Source organism: Capricornis sumatraensis, chromosome 16 (genome assembly GCF_032405125.1).
Source record: "Capricornis sumatraensis isolate serow.1 chromosome 16, serow.2, whole genome shotgun sequence".
NCBI lineage: Eukaryota > Metazoa > Chordata > Mammalia > Artiodactyla > Bovidae > Capricornis > Capricornis sumatraensis.
In genome coordinates, this window is record NC_091084.1 from 57,724,076 (window position 1) to 57,742,785 (window position 18,710).

Sequence of the window (18,710 nt, forward strand, 5' to 3'; positions counted from 1 at the left end):
GTGTCACACTGCATGAGCTTTTTAGTTTCAGCAAGGCAGTGAGGCAGTGCAGAGACTGCTTTCCCCACCTGTCCTAGCAAGGCAGCAAGAGGGTTTAGCTTGCCTGCTTGTGCTAGCTTCTCTGGTATCTCAGATGGTAAGGAATCTGGCTGCAATGCCAGAGACACAGGAGACATGAGTTCGATCTCTGGGTTGGGAAAATCCGCTGGAGAAGGGAATGGCAACCCACTGCGGTATTCTTGCCTGGAGAATTCCATAGACAGTCCATGGGGTCGCAGAGTCAGACACAACTGAGTGACTCACACTTGCACTTTCACTTGTGCTATCAAGGTGGGTAGAGAGTGCAAAAACCGTGCCCACTAACACCTCTGCCTCTGGAGAGAGTTTCAACTGTCTCCTGCCCTTTCTGCAGATGCTTTAAAATTAGCAGGTGAATCTCCTTCACATATAGGCTAGGCACTTTTTAAACTGCTGCTGACATGAATGAGACCACATGCAAGCCCTTTAAAAGGTGAATCTCAGTTCCCTTTGGATCCTTTGAATGTCTTCCCATTTATTTCCTTGCCAGGTGTTTTGGGGCCTTGTCTTCTGGTGCAGATCCCAAGGGCTGGGGTGCCTCGTGTAAGGCAAAAATCTCTTGCTCCTCTGAGAAAAATACCGAACTGAGAAGATGCCTCCCTGTTGTGTGTCACTACGCTGAGAGTGAGGTTTTGGAAGGACTGTCAAATACAGTCTCTCCTACCTTTCTTGATGTGGTCCTTTTATCTTTTGTTATGGAGGAGCAGTTCATCTGGTTTACAGCTCTTTCTCAGAAGAAACTGATGTATATGTAACTACCCCAGAGAGGTGGGTCCAGCATCTTCCTATGCCGCCATCTTGAACCTAGTAACTGTTGTTTTAATCTTCAGCCTCAGCTACTCTGGCAGCCCTAAAACATGCTGACATTAGTAATGAATGGGAAGGTTACACAGTTGAAACACTAATATGATCATTTACAAATACTGAAAATTGTTCAAAAGTTTCACCATCCATTTCCAGATGCTTAAGCAATTATAATACAATGTAACAACATAATGAAATAAAATAGTATTATAATAAAGAAAAATGGTTGAGATGGAATAACTTGGTTATTAAAATTATACTCCCAGAGATGGCTCTAAAGTTTATGTTGCAATCTTAGTAGCCTCCTATATTGATCAGTCCCTTTTGTTTTGGTGCTGGTTTACAAGCAAAATTTAGAAGACTTACTGGATTCCCACTTGACTCAACAAAAGTTTTTATCATAAATCATATTATTGGTGATTGGAAAAAAGATATTTAGATTAAATTTTAAATTGTCCATTGGCATACTTAAGGTAATTACATTGTTTCTTCCCCATTTAGGCTTTAAAAGGGAAGATAAGGTTTTTTTATTTGTTCCAAATTACATAAGTTTTTTTGTTGATTCTAAAGATTTGAGTCGTGAATTTAAGAAAAACCAAAGGAAGGAAATATATAATTCTTCAATATTTATGTATACAAGTCACATTTTTTTATTGTCCTTCAGTTACTCAGTTATGTACAATTCTTTGCAACCCCATGGACTGTAGCATGCCAGGCTTCCCTGTCCTTCGCTATCTCCAAGAGTTTGTTCAAACTCATGTCCACTAGGTCAATGATGCTGTCCAACCATCTCAACTTCTGTTGCCCCCTTCTCCTCCTGCTCTTGATCTTTACCTGTATTAGGGTCTTTTCCAGTGATTTAGCACTTCACATCAGGTAGCCAAAGAATGGAGTTTCAGCTTCAGCATCAGTCCTTCCAATGAATATTCAGGACTGATTTCCTTTAGGATTGACTGGTTTGATCTCCTTGCAGTCCAAGGGAATCTCAAGAGTCTTCTCCAGAACCACGGTTTGAAAGCATCAGTTCTTCAGCACTCTGCCCTCTTTATGGTCCAACTCTCACATCCATATATGACTACTGGAAAAACCATAGCTTTGACTAGATGGACCTTTGTTGGCAAAGTGATGTCTCTGCTTTTTAATATACTGTCTAGGTTTGTCATAGATTTTCTTCCAAGAAGCAAGCATCTTCAATTTATAGCTTCAGTTACCATCTGCATTGATTTTGGAGCCTAAGAAAACAAAGTCTGTCACTGTTTCCATTGTTTCCCCAACTATTTGCCATGAAGTGGTGGGACCGGATGCCATGATCTTAGTTTTTAATGTTGAGTTTTAAGCCAGCTTTTTCACTCCCCTCTTTTACCTTCATCAAGAGACTCTTTTGTTACCTCTTCACTTTAGATTATTCTGTTTAATCCTTGGAATGAAAAGATTTTATTTCCCCAAATTTTCATATTAAGAAACTGAGTCACTGCCACTCAGCTAATAAATGGCATAATCAGAATTTAAACTTGGCTTTTATGGAGCCAATATTAGTTATCTTTCTATTACATCAGACTCTCTGCTTAACATACTAAGTGATTTTCTTAAGCTTGGAGAATCTTGATTTTTCTTTGTTTGTATTTTATTATAATGGATTTATCGAGTTCTAATTCACCTTGACCATAAAATTCACCTACTTTAAGTAGTGGGTGAAAACTCAGTGGTTTTTAGCATATTCTCAAAGATATGTACCCATCACCACAGTCAATTTTAGATCATTCCTGTCACCTCAAAAAACATGTACACCCCTGGTGGATTCATGTTGATGTATGGCAAAACCAATACAATATTGTAAAGTAATTAACCTCCAATTAAAATAAATAAATTTATACTTAAAAATAAAAAGAAATTCCATACCTATTAGCAGTCAGGTTTTACTGTAATTCAGTAATTCAGCTGAACAAAATTCAATTCTATTGATTAAACCATATTTTATTTATCCATTCATGAGATTGTGGACATTTGTATTGTTTTGACTTTTTGGCTATTATGAACAATGCTTCTAGGAGCATTCATGCACAATTTTTTGGTGAAATTATGTTTTCATTTCTCTTGAGTATTATACCTAGAAGTAGAATGCAAGATCATGTGGTGACTCTGTTAAAAATTTTGAAGACCTGCCAGACCGTTTTCCACAACAGCTTCACCATTTTTCATTCTCATCAGCAGTAGATAAAGATTCAGTTTCTCAACATTCTCATCAACACTCTTTTTTATTATATGCTGCTGCTGCTAAGTCGCTTCAGTTGTGTCCGACTCTGTGTGACCCCATAGACGGCAGCCTACCAGGCTCTGCCGTCCCTGGGATTCTCCAGGCAAGAACGCTGGAGTGGGTTGCCATTTCCTTCTCCATGCATGAAAGTGAAAAGTCAAAGTGAAGTCACTGAGTCGTGTCCAACTCTCAGCAACCCCATGGACTGCAGCACACTACATCCTAGTGAACATGAAGTGGTCTCATTGTGGTTTAGATCTGCATTTCCCTGAGCACTAATCATGTTGAACACCTTTTCATGTTATTTTTTCCTTTGAACCTCTTGTATATTTTTTCAAAGAAATGTCTGTTCAGATTTTTTGCCCATTTTCAAACAGGGTTGTTTGTCTATTATTCAGTTGTAAGAGTTGTATATACATATATACAAGTCCCTTATTCGATACATAAATTGCAAACATCTCATATTCTGAAGGTTGTCTCTCTTTCTTGATGGTATTCTTTAAAGTACAGATTTTTAATTTTGATAAAATCCAATTGTCTATTTTTTAAGTGTATGTCTTTCTACCAGTCAGCTACTGGAGAGCAACAGTAGTTTCATTTGTCATAATCAAAATTACCTGTTTCTACTATACCAGACAGAAATGTTCTTGTTTTTTGAAAGTCTGTTTTTCTTAATTATCAAATTTACTGGATTTTAAGACACTAACAATTGTGAAAAGTATCATCAAATTAATAATCACTTTTAGGAAATATGGATTGTTGCTCTTGTTCAGTTGCTCAGTCATGTCTGACTCTGTGACCCCATAGATTGCAGCATGACATGCTTCCCGGTCCTTCACTGTCTCCTGGAGTTTTCTCAAACTCACGTCCATTGAGCCGATGATGCCATCCAACTATCTTATCCTCCGTTTTCCCCTTCTCTTCCGGCACTCAATTTTTCCCAGCATCAGGGTCTTCTCCAGTGATTTGGCTGTTTGCATCAGGTGGCCAGAGTATTGGAGCTTCAGTTTCATCATCAGTCCTCCCAGGGAATATTCAGGGTGGATTTTCTTTAGGCTTGACTGGTTTGATCTCCTTGCTGTCCAAGGGACTCTCAAGGGTCTTCTTCAGCATCACAATCCAAAAGCATCAATTCCTTGGTGCTCAGTCTTCTTTATGGTCCAACTTGGACTGTTGACCCCATCCTGATTTCAGAAATGCTAAAATGTGGGGGAAAAGCATCTAAGACAATGAAATATGTAATTGGTATTGTAATTTAGTGTTGTTGAAATTATTCAATTTGTTTGAATTTTAAATGATCTTTACCACGTGGGGCGTATTTCACACAAACAAGGGTCTGTGTCCTCGATAAGAACCAAAACTCATTAAGAGGTTTTGCTTATATTTCAGATAATTCTTCTAATGGAAGAGGGATTCACTTTATTAATCATATGCAATGTGGTCCTCTTAATTGTCACAGATGTTTATTGGTGTTAATACCAACTGCAGTTTTTTGTTTTTAGTTCTGCTATTTATGATACACATAAACTTCTGGCAAGAATTGTAGAAAAAGGTCTAGGGTGAGGGGAAAACTACCATTCTTCTGTCAAAATAAGAAAATGTTTCACATTCTTAACATACTGTAGTTGTCACTCTTTGTCCTTAAGTTTGGATAGTATCACAAAAGTTTCATTCATAAGGGAAAGTATATTTGAAATGAAATACATCGAAATTAAGAAAAACAAAATTTTAACTTAATATTATGTTTTAAACATTTCTATAAGTTTTCAGTCTGTAAAATTAGCAATTTAACAGATGGAAAATATTCCCACATCTATTCATCAATTTATTCAACAGATATTAAGTGCTTACGAGATGCTAAACAGTAAGCTATATAATCAGTGTAAATCAGTGAACAAAACAATCACCTCACCAATAGCACTTACAGTGGAAGAGACAGATGACCATCTATCAGTACTCTCTCTCTCTACATATACACTCTTTTCTTTGTCCTTTATATAAGCACCAACACAAATATATGCATGTAGAACATGTACATATTCATTATATATATATACACACACATAGGCATATGCACATGATATATATTCATATGTATATAGGATAAACGTACACCACGTTATGTATCTATATCATAGCAATGTCAGTTGCTGATATATATGTACATATATAGTATGTATGTTTTGCATATGTATGTTATCATGTTATGTCAGGTGCTAATAAAAGTAATAAAACTTTATGAGAAGACAGAGAACTATGGAAAGTTCTACTTTAGAAACAGTGGTCAACAAGAGGTTCTCTCATGTGATGATGTGAGCAGAACTCTGGATGAAAAAGGTATTGAGCATTCTTGCAGAGAGAGGAGCAAGTGCAAAGGTCCTGTGGTGAGAGTATATTTTTCATCAGGGAGCGGGGCGGCTGGATTGGAGGGAGGGAGGGTCGGGTTTAGGACAGGGACAAGATGTGGTAGGAAGAAGACTAATATTTCATACATGTCCTAATGGGACCATGGCTTTTACTTAGAGCTACAAAATTATTGGAGAGTTTTGAGTAAAGGTTAATGTAATTTAACCTAGGTTGTAAAAGAGCTACTCTGCCATGTAACAGAGACAAGAGATAGAAATGGGAAGATCAGTAAGGGAGGCTCTTACAGACTCAAGAGAGACTGACAGCTTGAATTAAGAATCTATTATCAGATATCGTCAAAGGATCAGTTTCTAGATATCATTTGAAGATGTTTCAGATAAGATTTGTTGAACATATAAATCCATTTATTCAGCAAATATATAGTCAATGACAGCTAAATGTCCTTAGTTGTTCTGAATGTTAGGGATGAAGCAGTGAACAGAAAGACAACAAAGGTGAAAAAGTAAAAACTCAGTGCACAAATACCTTACTGAGGGAAACAGATCATAAATGAAGATAAATAAGGGAAATTGTACAGCCGTTTAGGCAGTGATATGTGCTAAAGAGTGAGGCATAGTGGAAAAATTATGCTTTGTGCTAAAGCAACACAGTTTGCTTAAGGAACAGACATGGTGATAAGAGAAAAGGAGGAGTCAGGCTTCTGGCCTGTGTTAATGGAAGAACTGAGTTGCTGCTTATTAAGGCGGCAATGGTTTCTATACTTTAGTGCCCATAGGCTTGTTGAACATGCTTGTGAAAACAGATTTTCTTTCTTTCAGATTATAACTTTAGGATTACCCTCCAGTCTTTCTGTTAAAACATATTGACACATTTTGTTCCAAAAGTTTACTAACTTATTATGTTGGTATCACGTTGGATCAAACCCATGTCTCCTGCATCTCCTGCACTGGCAAATTCTTTACCACTGCACCACCTGAGAAGCTTGTACCTAAGTCTTGGGAAACATTATAGCATGTTCACAAACATCAGCTTTGGCACCAACTGGGATGTGTTTGATGTACCCCTTAATGGTTCAGCAACTTTGCCATGCTACTTAATTTGCATATGCCTTAGTTTATGTATCATTGTGTAGATAAAAATCATACACACTACTAGAGTTGTTATAAGGATTAAAGGAAATTATATGTGTCAAGTTTCTGGCTCTTAGTATACGCTCAGCAAATATTAGTCAACCACGAGTGATAGCTATTATTAATAGGTATATAGGTATAGGTCAAATGCCTAGAGCATGTTAATGTAATTGGTAGTTTATTATATCCTAAGGTGTATAATGATCTGTTCATTTTTAGTTCGTACTGCTGCTAATAACTTGATACTGCTAGCTATGCATCACATGCCATATGTTATAGTAGATTTTAAGCATTACTAATAAAAGAACATTCAGAAAACAAAGATCATGGCAATTGGTCCCATCACTTCATGGGAAATAGATGGGGAAACAGTGAAAACATTATCAGACTTTATTTTTGGGGGTTCCAAAATCACTGCAGATGGTGGTTGCAGCCATGAAATTAAAAGATGCTTATTCCTTGAAAGAAAAGTTATGACCAATCTAGATAGCATATTGAAAAGCAGAGATATTACTTTGCCAACAAAGGTCCATCTAGTCAAGGCTATGGTTTTTCTAGTGGTCATGTACAGATGTGAGAGTTGGACTGTGAAGAAAGCTGAGCGCCGAAAAATTGATGCTTTTGAACTGTGGTGTTGGAGAAGACTCTTGAGAATCCCTTGGACTGCAAGGAGATCCAACCAGTCCATTCTGAAGGAGATCAGCCCTGGGATTTCTTTGGAAGGAATGATGCTAAAACTGAAGCTCCAGTATTTTGGCCACCTCATGCGAAGAGTTGACTCATTGGAAAAGACTCTGATGCTGGGAGGGATTGGGGGCAGGAGGAGAAGGGGACAACAGAGGATGAGATGGCTGGATGGCATCACCGACTCGATGGACGTGAGTTTGTGTGAACTCCGGGAGATGGTGATGGACAGGGAGGTGTGGCGTGCTGCGATTCATGGGGTCGCAAAGAGTCGGACACGACTGAGCGACTGGACTGAACTGAATAAAAGAAACTAATGCATGTAGTATAAATAAAATTTTTTATTTTGTTACAATACTGAGTCACATGACTGAACTCTTAAAAGAAGTATGTATCGTTTTCTGTGTCAAAATTTGTTGTTGACAGGTTAAGGACAGATTGAATAAAATAATTACAATAATTCCATTTGATTTATTTGAAAAAACTAAATATTTAGGAATCTGTTTTTTTTTACTGGTTTAAATACAATTTATTATTAAGATTAATTTCACTTGCTTTTTACTTTTTAATGTAGATACTAGAACATTTAAATTACATTTCTAGCTCATTGTTATGTCTTGCAAAATAGTGAAATCATATAGTAATGCCATAAAGAACATTAGAAGTACAATTAGTGTACTTTGAACATGGTATGAAGATTAGAAAATAGTATTTTTACCAGTATTAAAGATAAATGTACTGTAATTTTGTAAGAGAATGTCCTTATTCTTTTTTTATATAAATTTATTTATTTTAATTGGAGGTTAATTTCTTTACAATACTGTATTGGTTTTGCCATACATCAACATGAATCCACCACAGGTATACATGTGTTCCCCATCCTGAACCTCCCCCCCCCCAACTCCCTCCTCTTACCATCCCTCTGGGTCGTCCCAGTGCATCAGCCCCAAGCATCCAGTAACATGCATCGAACCTGGACTGGCAATTCGTTTCATATATGGTATTATACATGTTTCAATGCCACTCTCCCAAATCATCCCACCCTCTATAGACTGTTCTATACCTCTGTGTCTCTGTGAATCTGTTTTTAAATTTGGAGAGAGATTTGTATCACCTAGAACACAAATTTTGTGAAACGTGTCACTAGTTCTTAATGATGTTTGCAACCATCAGGATATTTTCTATTTTATAATCTTTTACATTGATTATATCTTGCTCATTATTCATATAATGTACACATATAATTTCTTTTTGACTTTTCCAGTGGTGATTACCATATTTCAATGTTCTTGCTCCTTTTTTACTGTTGTGGTTTCGTTTCAATCTCCCAATACTTTTTAATCTTTCTTGTAAAGTTTGTTAGCATTTCTTATATGATTTCTTAGACTTCTTATTCTTTTAAGTCAAGTTCATATTTATGAAACAGCAATTTAAAAAAATGACCAAAATCTGTAGTCTTTTAAATTAAGCAGATAAATGTGTAAAATTTGCCTTAAAAAGCAAAATTGTATTGAATTCTTACAAATATCTCTATTTTCAAGTTCAAAAGAGATAACATCCAGTTGCATTTGCATGACTTTAACTTTGTTTTCAAAATGTTTAAGTACACTAAATGACAGAGATGCAGTTCCTTTTTTTCTGAAAGTTACTGGCAAGATTCTGTATTATTACCTTTTTTTGCTTATTTATTGGATATATGGGTCCTATGAAAATTATACTTGGTTAAACCTTGAGAAAACATGGAAGAAAAGAGATTATTATATTTAAGGAGAAAGAAAAGAAAGAAGGATAAAAATGGATGTAATTTTCTCTTTCTCTTTTCTAGACCTAGGAAAAGATAAGGATTACACGGATGAATCAGAGCATGCTAATTATGACCGATCTCGCCTCATTAAAGACTTTGTTCTTAAAAATAATTCTGAACCGAAGCCCAGATTGCCTAAGGTAATGCAAACTAAACAGTCTATAAGTCATTGAGGACTCTAACATCTAAATCCACAGAGTTCTTTTTAATTTCAGTTGATATTTCCTGGAGAGAATGAGGCTGCACAGGACTCAAAACTGAAAAGTTATGTGTAGACATCATATCCATTTATATTATCAAACAGAATTTTATGACCATTCTGAAGCATAAAATTATTCAGTAAATTTTTAGAGGTTTATTCCATCTTCTTTCTTGTTTTTTGAAAGACACCATGGTTTAATGAGAACATGAATTTTATTATCAAGTGGGCCAATATTTGAATTGCAATTCCAATACTTATAGTTGTGATGACTTGAGCAAGTCAATCAAACTCACTTAGCCTTGTTTTCATCGTTTGTAAAATTAGAATCATGTTGTCAGCTTGACAAATTTTTTGTTTTTCTTCAAGTTTGGTTGAGATATAATTGACACAGCACTTTATAAGTTTAAGGTATACAGTATAATTATTTGACTTACACACATCATGAAATGATTACCAGAATTATTTGAGTGAACATTCATCATCTCATATAGATGCAAAATCAAACAGAAATATATATATATATATATTTCTTATAATAAGAACTCTTAGAATTTAGTCTTAGCAACTTCCACATTCAGCATACAGCAGTGTTCATTATATTTATTATGTGTATAGTCCATGGGGTCGCGAAGAGTCAGACACGATTGAGTGACTTTCGCTTTCATTTTTTACCGTGTAAAGTTATAATGTAGTTATTGACTCTATTCCCCACACTGTGTATTTCATATCCATGACTCAGTTATTTTGCAACTGGAAGTCTGTACCTTTTAATCTCCCTTACTTCTTTCCTCCCCTCCTCCCCTTCCCCTGTGGCCATCACCTGTTCACTTGTCTGTCCTATCTGTCTATAATTCAGTTTTATATTTATCCTTTTATTCCATTTTTAGATTCGACATGTAAGAGAAATCATACAGTGTTTTTCTTTCTTTCTCTGCCTGAGTTACTTCAGTAAGCATAATGCCCTCTAGGTCTCTACGTCCTTCCGTGTTGTCACAAACGGCAAGATTTTACTTTTTATGGCTGAGTAATATTCTGTATGGGCTTCCCTGGTGGCTCAGAAGTAAAGAATCTGCCTGCCAGTGCAAGAGATGTGGGTTCAGGCCCTCAGATGGAAAGATCCCCTGGAGAACCTTTTTAGTTTTTTGATAGTTTCTTTCACGGTGCAAAGGATTTTTAATGTAATGTAGTCCCATTTGTTTATGTTTTGCTTTTGGTTCCCTTGTCTAAGGAGACATATGTAGAAAATATCATTGAGATTAATGTCAAAGAGCATGCTGCCCATATTATCTCCTAGAAGTTTCATGGTTTTGGGTTTGCCTTTACATCTTTAATCCATTTCTGATTTACTTCTGTGAATGGTGTGAGAAAGTATCCAGTCTGATCGTTTTGTGCATAGCTGTTTGGTTTTACCAACATCACTCCCTGAAGAGACTGTCTTTCCCATTGTGTGTTGCAGCCTCCTTTGTGGCAGGTTCATAGTTCTGTTCCGCTGATGTGTGTGTTTGTTTCCGAGCCAGTAGCGTATAATTTAACTCGTAGTGTAGTTTGAAATCACAAAGCACGATTCCTCTAGGTTTATTCTTCTTTCTCAAGATTGTTTCTGGCTATTTGGGCGTCTTTTGTATTTCCATACAAATTTTAGAATTATTTGTTCTAGTTCTCTGAAAAATGCCGTTGGTATTTTGATAGCGATTGTGTTCAATCTGTGGAAAGCCTTGGGTAGTATGATCATTTTAACATTATTAATTCTTTCAGTCCATAAGTATGGTACTAATGTATCTTTCCTTCTGTGCATCTGGTCTTTAGTTGCTTTCCTCAGTGTCAGTTTTGCAAGTATGTCTTTTACCTCCTTAGATAGACTTATTCCTAGATGTTTAATTTTTTTTGATGCAACTGCAAATGTGATTTTTTAAAAAAATTTCTGTTTCTGTTAGTTGGTTTGTTGTTAGTATATAGAAATACAACATATTTCTGTATATTAAGTTGTAGCCTACAGCTTTACAAAATTTCATATCATCTGCAAATATTGACAGTTTTATTTCTTCATTCCCATTTTGGATTCTTTGATTGTTGTGGCTAGAACTTCCAATACCGTGTTAAATAAAAGTGGTGAGAATAATCAGCCTTCTCTTGTCCCTTAACAAATGTTTTCAGTTTTCGACTGTTGAGTATGTTAACTGTGGGTTTGGCATATATGTTGAAATATGTTCCCTGTATACTTGTTTTGATGGGAGTTTTTATCATAAATGGATGTTGAATTTTGTCAAAGAACTTTTTCTGCATCTATGGAGCTGATTATATAATCCTTATTTTTCAGTTTGTTAATGTGGTGTATCACACTGATTTGCAGATTTTGAAACATTATGAAAGGTTTCCATAACAACTTGGATGTTGAGAATACTGTGTTGAAACTATAATTCATCAACAAATCACTGGGTTGGGGTTCAGTTTTAAAAATCTCTGGTTCCAGAAATCCCACCATCCCTCAAAATTCTTTTGTGGGTTCTTCAAAGTATCTGAATAAAGTCATCCAGCACCAAATACCATCATCCCCTTTGATGCTTTCCAAGACAAATATTGACTCAGTCCAAGTTCACTTCATTTTTTCTTAAATTGCTTATTGATTAAAGTGGGAATACCTTAGTAAAGAAATTTGGATGTTAACATAAGGAATGACTTAACTTTTAGTTGTCACTGCATGGACAATAACCAATAATCATTTCCTTGAAAATATCTTTTTCTGTGATATTTGATTTGGTTTGACCTGGATTGACTTTACAAATCCCTTCATTTGTCACCATCAGTGTGTTAGTAATGAAATATGGCACAATTTAAATCTTACTGTTATAATGATTCTGAGCTGAAATATTTGTGCCAGGTTTATTCATTCATCTTTGGTTTTGTTTTGTTAGGTAAGGATGCTATTTTGTGCTGATATTTCTTATATTGTCTTCACAAATCGGTAGTTTATCTCCCGATGTTTACTTCATCTGCCTCTCTATGTACTATCTGATTGGCCCTGTGGATGTTTGGAGAGTCGAGTGGCTCAGTGGTCAAGAATCCACTTGCCAATGCAGGAGACACAGGTTCAACTTCTGGGTTGGGAGGATTCCCTGGAGAAGGAACTGGCAACCCACTCCAGTATTCTTGCCTGGGAAATCCCCTGGCCAGGGGAGCTTGGTGGGCTATAGTCCATGAGGTCACAAAGAGTTGGACATGATTTAGCAACTGAACAATAACAAACAACAACTATCTCTAAAGCATTGTTCCAAGAGACTTGAGCCTGAGAGAAGCCATAAGAAAAATTGAGGAAAAGTAGATATTCTACTTTAAGATACTTTTAGCACCAATGAGTAGGAACACAAACATGATATGCTTAAAATAATTAAAAAATGCATTAAGATTAAATAAAATTTGTGTTATCTGCTGCTTTAAAAATTAGCACATGCCACCATGTTTTCTTCCCTCTATGATTTCAGTCTCTTTCCATTCTAATGCCTTCCTTCCCACCTCTTTGGCTTCCTGGTAGCTCAGTCAGTAAAGAATCTGCCTACAGTGCAGGAGACCTAGGTTTGATCCCTGGATGGGGAAGATCCACTGGAGAAGGAAAAAGCAAATCACTCCGGTATTCTTGCCTGGAAAATCCCATGGAAAGAGGAGCCTGGTGGGCTATATAGTCCATGGGATCACAAGAGTTGGACATGACTTAACAACTAAACCACCACCACCAATGATACCTTCCACTCCATTTCTGCTCAACAGTCATCAATTCCCAAATCTCTAAACTTGACTTGCTGCTACTGCTGACTCGCTTCAGTCGTGTCTGACTCTGTGCGACCCCAGAGATGGCAGCCCACCAGGCTCCCCTGCCCCTGGGATTCTCCAGGCAAGAACACTGGGGTGGGTTGCCATTTCCTTCTCCAATGCATGAAAGTGAAAAGTGAAAGTGAAGTTGCTCAGTCGTGTCTGACTCCTAGTGACCCCATGGACTACAGCCCACCAGGCTCCTCCATCCATGGGATTTTCCAGGCAAGAGTACTGCAGTGGGGTGCCATTGCCTTCTCAAACTTGACTTGAACTTTAGAATATTCAAGTTAAGAAGCAATAATTAAACCTGCATACATCTTTTGTTTTTTTGACAGCAAAATAAGAGAATGATGTGTGATGATGGGCATCCAGTCCAGTCATCCTAACCTAATGTCCTGTTAGTTCTATCACACTTCTATTTAAATTTGAAAATGTGCATCACCTTGAAGTTTTTGGATTCACTCTTCTATCTTCTATAAAAACATGTCCACTTTCATCCTTTGTATAGGTTAAGGTGTAGCACAAATCCAACTTGAATAAATAGTTCTATTCCAAAAGAAGAAAAAAAGTGTTTAAAATACATTTAGCTAGGCTACTTGCTTGCAAAGCTTATCTATAAATGAAAGGCAAAATAATCTTCTTAGGTGTATTCTTTGTGTACGTTTATCAGAGAGAACCTCAAAAAAGCAATGACTTATATATCTAGAGTTTGAACAAGCGTCTGAACAACCTTAGTTTATAACTCTGCTGTTGTAGTTCAGTCACTCAGTCATGTCCGACTGTTTATGACCCCAAAGACTGCAGCATGCCAGGCTTCCCTGTCCTTCAGTATTTACCAGGAGTTTGGTCCAACCCATGTCCATTCCGTCGGTGATGCCATCCAACCATCTCATCCTCTGTCGTCCCCTTCTCCTCCTGCCCTCAATCTTTCCCAGAATTAGGGTCTTTTCTAATGAGTCAGTGCTTTGCATCAGGTGGCCAAAGTATTGGAGCTTCGGCTTCAGCATCAGTCCTTCCAATGAATATTCAGGACTGATTTTCTTTAGGACTGACTGGTTGGATCTCCTTGCAGTCTGGACTCTCAAGACTCCAGCACTACAGTTTGAAGGCATCAATTCTTTGATGCTCAGCTTTTTTATTTTTCAGATCTCACATCCATACATGACTACTGGAAAAACAATAGCTTTGACTATACAGACCTTTGTAGGCGAAGTAATGTCTCTGCTTTTTAATACGCTGTCTAGGTTTGTCATTGCTTTTATTCCAAGGAGCAAATGTCTCTTAACCTCATCTTTAACCTTCAACAAGAGGCTCTTTAATTCCTCTTCACTTTCTGCCACAAGGATGGCGTCATCTGCATATCTGAGGTTATTGATATTTCATCCCATCATCAAATGATATGCATATATATGTGTGTATGTGTATATACATATATTTTAAGTTGGCTCTTAGGAAATTGACAACATTCATTCACTTGTGGCCTACAAAATAGCAACTTTCGTATGGTTCAAATTAGCACGTATTGATCTCTAGGTATCTAGTTGTATGGCTGAAGATCTGTGCATTATGTTATTTGCTTGGGATAACTGTACTGGTTGCAACCTGTCCCATGGATGTTATACAGTGTAACTGATATTTTATTTCTTCACAAAAGTTATTCAATTACATTTTAGAGATGAAAAAACAAGTTTATAAGTCAGCAGAAAGAGAACAAAGATTCACAGAGGAAAATGACTCCTAATGTAAACTACATTGTAAATCATGACAAGTGTTAGGTTACAGAAAACAAATAAAAATTTCTAACAGGATTTGCCATCATCTATAAAACTAGGTTCTAGGAAATAACTCTAAATATGTCAAAGTGGTGTCTTACATTGAATTTATGAAGATGCCCTGTTGAGTTTATCAATAGTAAGAAAAAAATAAATAAATATAGAAATCCATCTGGCTAGTTTACTAGTTATTGTATAGGTAGACTATGCATCTGCTTGAGAATTTGTTTTGAGAGCCATTGTACAAATATTTCCTGAATGATCTTGAGTCAGTGTGGTGAATTTTGCTTTGACCATATATCCACTGCTTCTGATAATTTTGTAAGTCAAATATATTTGTAAGATACTATAGTTTGCTCTAGAATTATCTTCAGTAAGATGAATTATTTCTTTAGAATGTTTTCTTCAAGTTATTAACTTTAGGCACATATCATTTACACTAAAATTCCTTAATATTTCAGAGATTAAACTCATGTGATACTGATATCTAATATGATAAAATGACATTGATAAGTTAATAGGATATATTTTTTATTTATTTTTAACCCACTGTGAGCAGAGTTTGACACCATAGGACAGAGGACAGATAAAGATGGCAAACATGGACAGGCCTTGCTGTCCATGTAGTGGGATGCAGTTCAGGAGGTGGGCATGCATACACATGGAGAAAGCTAAGAGGCTTTAGAAATTAGAGATGATACTAGATATGGGATAAGTCTAGATTTATCTAGCCTCAAGCTCTATAATAAAAGCCGTATTTAAATATCTCTGGGGCATTGCACTAGATAGAAAATTGGCCACAGCCCTTCCCTCTTCCCTATACCTACAATATTTTCAATGGAACTTTGCAGGTTCTCCCATCCAAGAGGTACACTCTTATTGGACTTGCCTCGGGCTTTGCTCTGATCAATAGATTGCCTGCAGAAGTGACCATGTCCCAGTGCTGAACCTTGAACTTGGAAGATCGTGCACTCCCATTATTCCTCTTGGGACTCTGCCTCCATCATAGGAATGTCAGAGCCACCCTGCAAGAGGATAGTAAGGCCATGTGGACTGAAGCCTAGTGAGTCCAGCTGTCCCAGCTGACACAGAGGTGTGCAAGAATCCAGCTAGAAACCACAGAAGGTCTAGCTGAGACCAGGAGAACTGCACAACTGGGCCCGGCCTGCTCACAGATTCCTGAGCTAAATAAAAATTATTTGGGGATGGTTTATTTCTCCACAATAGATATTGGAGCCATAAATGTTAGAGGGTAGTGTATTTGCTGACACCAGTGATTGTAAATGTACAGTGAATTCTTTCTCATTGGAAAGGAAACGTTTGCAAAATTGTCCTTGAGTTTTCCACATATACCCATGCTATCCATTTAATTCTATAGAGCCCAAGAATATCTTAATGTCATAACCTAAATCACAAGAAATCTAGGAATCTAACATTTTCTTAAATTATCTTTTCTTAGTAAAACTTTATTTACAAAAGTAGTTTTTTTGTACCTTTGAATCAGTGCAGAATTCCAAGATTACCTTCCATTAAACCATATGTGTAGTGTTAGCAATGTTCCAAACACCCATTGAAATTGGTGAAGAGCTAGCTTTTTTAAAAGCAAGTTTATTTCCTGACAAAAAGACTCTGTCACACATGTGTAGACAAGAAAATTGAGGGAGAAAATTAATAATGTAATCTGAGAAAAGTAGCAATTCTATGGATTTATAGACTGGAGCACCTGGGCAGACGGCAAGCAAAGTTTTAGAGGAGAGAGGGATTCTTTTTAAGATGATTTCAGTAAATATTTCCTATCTCTGTCTCATTAGTATAGAGAGAACTATGAATAACACATGATGATGAGGTCCTACAACCAACTGGATGGTTCTGAGAAACAAAATCCCTTTCTCCATCAAGGAATCATATACTTCATACCAGCTGAGACTTCTAGATGTGGACAGTATACAGAGAATGTCTGTGATTAGTCTAGGTTAAAAGGAATGAAGCTGTGAAGCAGAATCAGTGGCTTGTGTACTAGGCATTCATTAATGAAGAGTTTACTGCTGCTACTGTCCCTCAGGATGCCAAAAATAACTATAGAAGTTGCTAATGATGTCTGAGAATATAAATCTATATTTCAAATTATAGTGACCCCGCCTCTTAAGAGACTTTGGGGATCATATTAGATGGAAAAGGGGTTATAGATCAGGAAAGTCTTGATATGAATATTTTAGCAGTTCATTAAATTTGAATCACAAGGCCATTCATTTTGACTGTGTCTACTGGCATTGGCAGATGGTGTTCATCTTTAACGAAATTGGTCACAGAAATAATTTTCTGTTAAGGCTGGAGAAGCACAGATCATATAATGGTGGGGTGCAGGCAGATGGTCTCTGTGGTCTCTACAGTGTACCTTTCCTGTGGACACTGGCAGTTGTTTAATTCAATGGTTCTTTGTCTCCAAATAATGTTATAGGTGTTACTATTCTGAATTTGCACACTATGCCCCAGTAGTTAATAATATTAATTTAAAATATAAGGTAAATGACTAAACTTGACCCAGTGTGGCTGCTTCAGCTAATGAGTATACATGAAATTAAATATTAATTATTTGCATTTATTGAGACAGTTTCTAAAAAAATGCTAACATTTCCCAAACTTAGGATCTGAGATAATACTTGTTTATATTTAATAATTTCATTGTGGAAACTGTACCTTAAATATTTAATTATTATTTAAACCAAGGGACATGCAGGAAATCATTTTGATTTCTTTATGTTTTTGCCGGTATTTTAAATTTATCTTCTTCCCTAGTTTTAAAAAGACTCCTTTTTAATCAGTCTAACAAATACCTGATCTTGTTTGCAGACTCTGATACTGAGGAGAGTGTTATCTTCCCTGTGGCCATAGAAGGCATGTCCCTCCATTGTGCTGTTTAATCACTTACCTTGACCCTCAGAAGCCCTCATCAGAAAATGATGAGGGTGTGTTCTATACTTGCTAATTGCCAGTGTATATTTTCCCCAAGATTTGTCATAAGATTTTTCTAGAACCCCTCCACATTATCTATGAGTTGTTTAAACCCAAATGTGTTCATGTGTTCGTGTATGTATTGTGATAAAAGTAGCATTTCAAATTGTAAAGACATCAATCTTTTAAAAAATGTGCAAATGTTCTCACAGTAACTGATCAGTAATTTAGACGAGGTTAAAATGGTTTCAGGCTTCCCACATGGTGCTAGTGGTAAAGACTTCTTCTGCCAACACAGGAGACATAAGAGATATGGGTTCGATCCCTGGGTCGGGAAGATCCGCTGGAGAAGGGCATGGCAACTGATCCAGTATTCTTGCCTGGAGAATCCCACGGACAGAGGAGCCCGGTGGGCTACAGTCCATAGAGTTGCATAGAATCAGACACGACTCAGTATGAACGCAAAATGTTTTCAGACGCCTATCTCACATCTTACACCAAAATGAATTGAAGAACCAAATAGTTAACCAATTCAAAATTGTATGTGTAAAAATAAAACAAGCATTTTTTTTTTCTAATCACAGACTAGAAAAATGGCTTCTCTAAAGGGATTTTCTACACAAGCAACAAAATTAATCATGGAAATCTTGATGGAGTTGACTAGATACTTCCTAGTATTAAAATTACAATAGCGTTAAGCAGAAAGAGATAAACTTAAAATTCTACATATAGAATATACTAGAATATACCAAAGGTTGGTTCATATTCTTAGTCTACAAAGACATCATAGCAATATAATTGATAAATGTACAAGTAAAAAAATCATTGAAAAACAATACAATACAGTTTTAACATG

General features: G+C 36.5%; 1 protein-coding gene across 1 annotated transcript in view; it reads left to right on the top strand.

Moving 5' to 3' along the window:
• Positions 1-18,710, top strand: part of ANO3 (anoctamin 3) — a 444,144-nt gene that overhangs the window by 243,375 nt on the left and 182,059 nt on the right. The window contains 1 exon segment of the mRNA XM_068988751.1: positions 9,143-9,261. Within this exon segment, the coding sequence (XP_068844852.1) occupies positions 9,143-9,261 (119 nt within the window).